At 65.2% G+C, this 990-nt stretch overlaps 2 protein-coding genes across 2 annotated transcripts in view; both read right to left on the bottom strand.

Moving 5' to 3' along the window:
* Positions 1–148, bottom strand: part of LOC104831374 (V-type proton ATPase catalytic subunit A-like) — a 5,003-nt gene extending 4,855 nt beyond the window's left edge. The window contains exon 1 of the mRNA XM_010566922.1: positions 61–148. Coding sequence (XP_010565224.1) covers positions 61–148 — 88 coding nt within the window. The remainder of the gene's footprint in view (positions 1–60) is intronic.
* A 278-nt stretch (positions 149–426) lies between these two features.
* Positions 427–990, bottom strand: part of PFDN2 (prefoldin subunit 2) — a 715-nt gene continuing 151 nt past the window's right edge. The window contains exons 2-4 of the mRNA XM_010566921.1: positions 927–985; positions 718–841; positions 427–621 (exon numbers count right to left, since the gene is read on the bottom strand). Of these exons, the coding sequence (XP_010565223.1) occupies positions 442–621; positions 718–841; positions 927–985 (363 nt within the window). The 3' untranslated portion in view covers positions 427–441. The remainder of the gene's footprint in view (positions 622–717; positions 842–926; positions 986–990) is intronic.

Here is a 990-nt window from a genome sequence, read left to right as displayed (position 1 = left end):
GGTGGTGATCCCACAGCTGCCGGGGGGAGTCCGGGGGGGGCAAGCTGTTGGCGACCGCACCCAGGGAAGCACCACAGAGCATTTCTGGTGGCCAGAACAAGAAACCAGTGGTCCAGGCCAGCCCGGTGCCACCACCTGCCCACCGCATTGCCCCCGAAGTGCCACCTCTCTCCAGGAGAGGGGGACGGTGATACTGGGTCACCTGTGGCAAGCCAAGCCAGGGGTGTGGGGGGTCCCGGCCCTGTTCTGGCCTTCCCCAGCGGCTGCACCCTGCTATTCCTGCCCCCCATCCCCCACCCACCAGAGCCTGGGAAGCGGCAGCCACCCTCAGCGCCCACGCTTGGCCCATGACCAAAGGAAAAAAAACCCACGTTTATTTAACAAAAACACAAGAGGAGCAAAGCTAAATAACAAGGCGGGGGGGCGGGGAGGGCAGGCGAGCTAGGAGACCAAGACGCCAGCTGAGCTGCCCTTGGCCCCAGCCCCCTCGGCCCCCTCCTTGGGGGGCTGCTTGGGGTCATCCTCGCCCCCCAGCCGAATGTTGTGCTTCTCCCGAAACTCGTTCAGCTCCCGACCCTTCGCCTGCAGCTGCTGGTTCAGTGTCTCAATTATTTTGCTGATCTAGAAAAAAAAAAGGGGGTGGGGAAGAGAGAGGGGTCGTGGAGGAACCGGGGGGTCCCCGGGGGGATCCCGGGGGGGTCCTTGGCCGCCCCTCACCTGCTCCTTGTTGCTCTCCAGGGCGGGCAGCACCTCCTTGACGGTGCGCTCCACCAAGATGCCGCCCACCATGCGGTAGCACTTCCGCGTGGGATCCACCTCCCGCAGCGTCTCGATGACCAAGCTGGGAGGAAGAGGAGGGTGAGGGAGTGCGGCGAAGGCCCCCGCGGCCCAGACATGCCATGCCATGCCATGCCATCCCACCCCACCTGTGCTCGTTCAGCTCCAGCTCCAGCTCTGCCGCCTTCGAGGCCAGGCCCCGCTGCTCCTGCC

Source organism: Haliaeetus leucocephalus, unplaced genomic scaffold (genome assembly GCF_000737465.1).
Source record: "Haliaeetus leucocephalus isolate CR32 unplaced genomic scaffold, Haliaeetus_leucocephalus-4.0 Scaffold219, whole genome shotgun sequence".
Lineage (NCBI taxonomy): Eukaryota > Metazoa > Chordata > Aves > Accipitriformes > Accipitridae > Haliaeetus > Haliaeetus leucocephalus.
The sequence above is the reverse complement of the archived record's forward strand: the minus strand, read 5'-3'. Positions and strand labels throughout refer to the sequence as shown.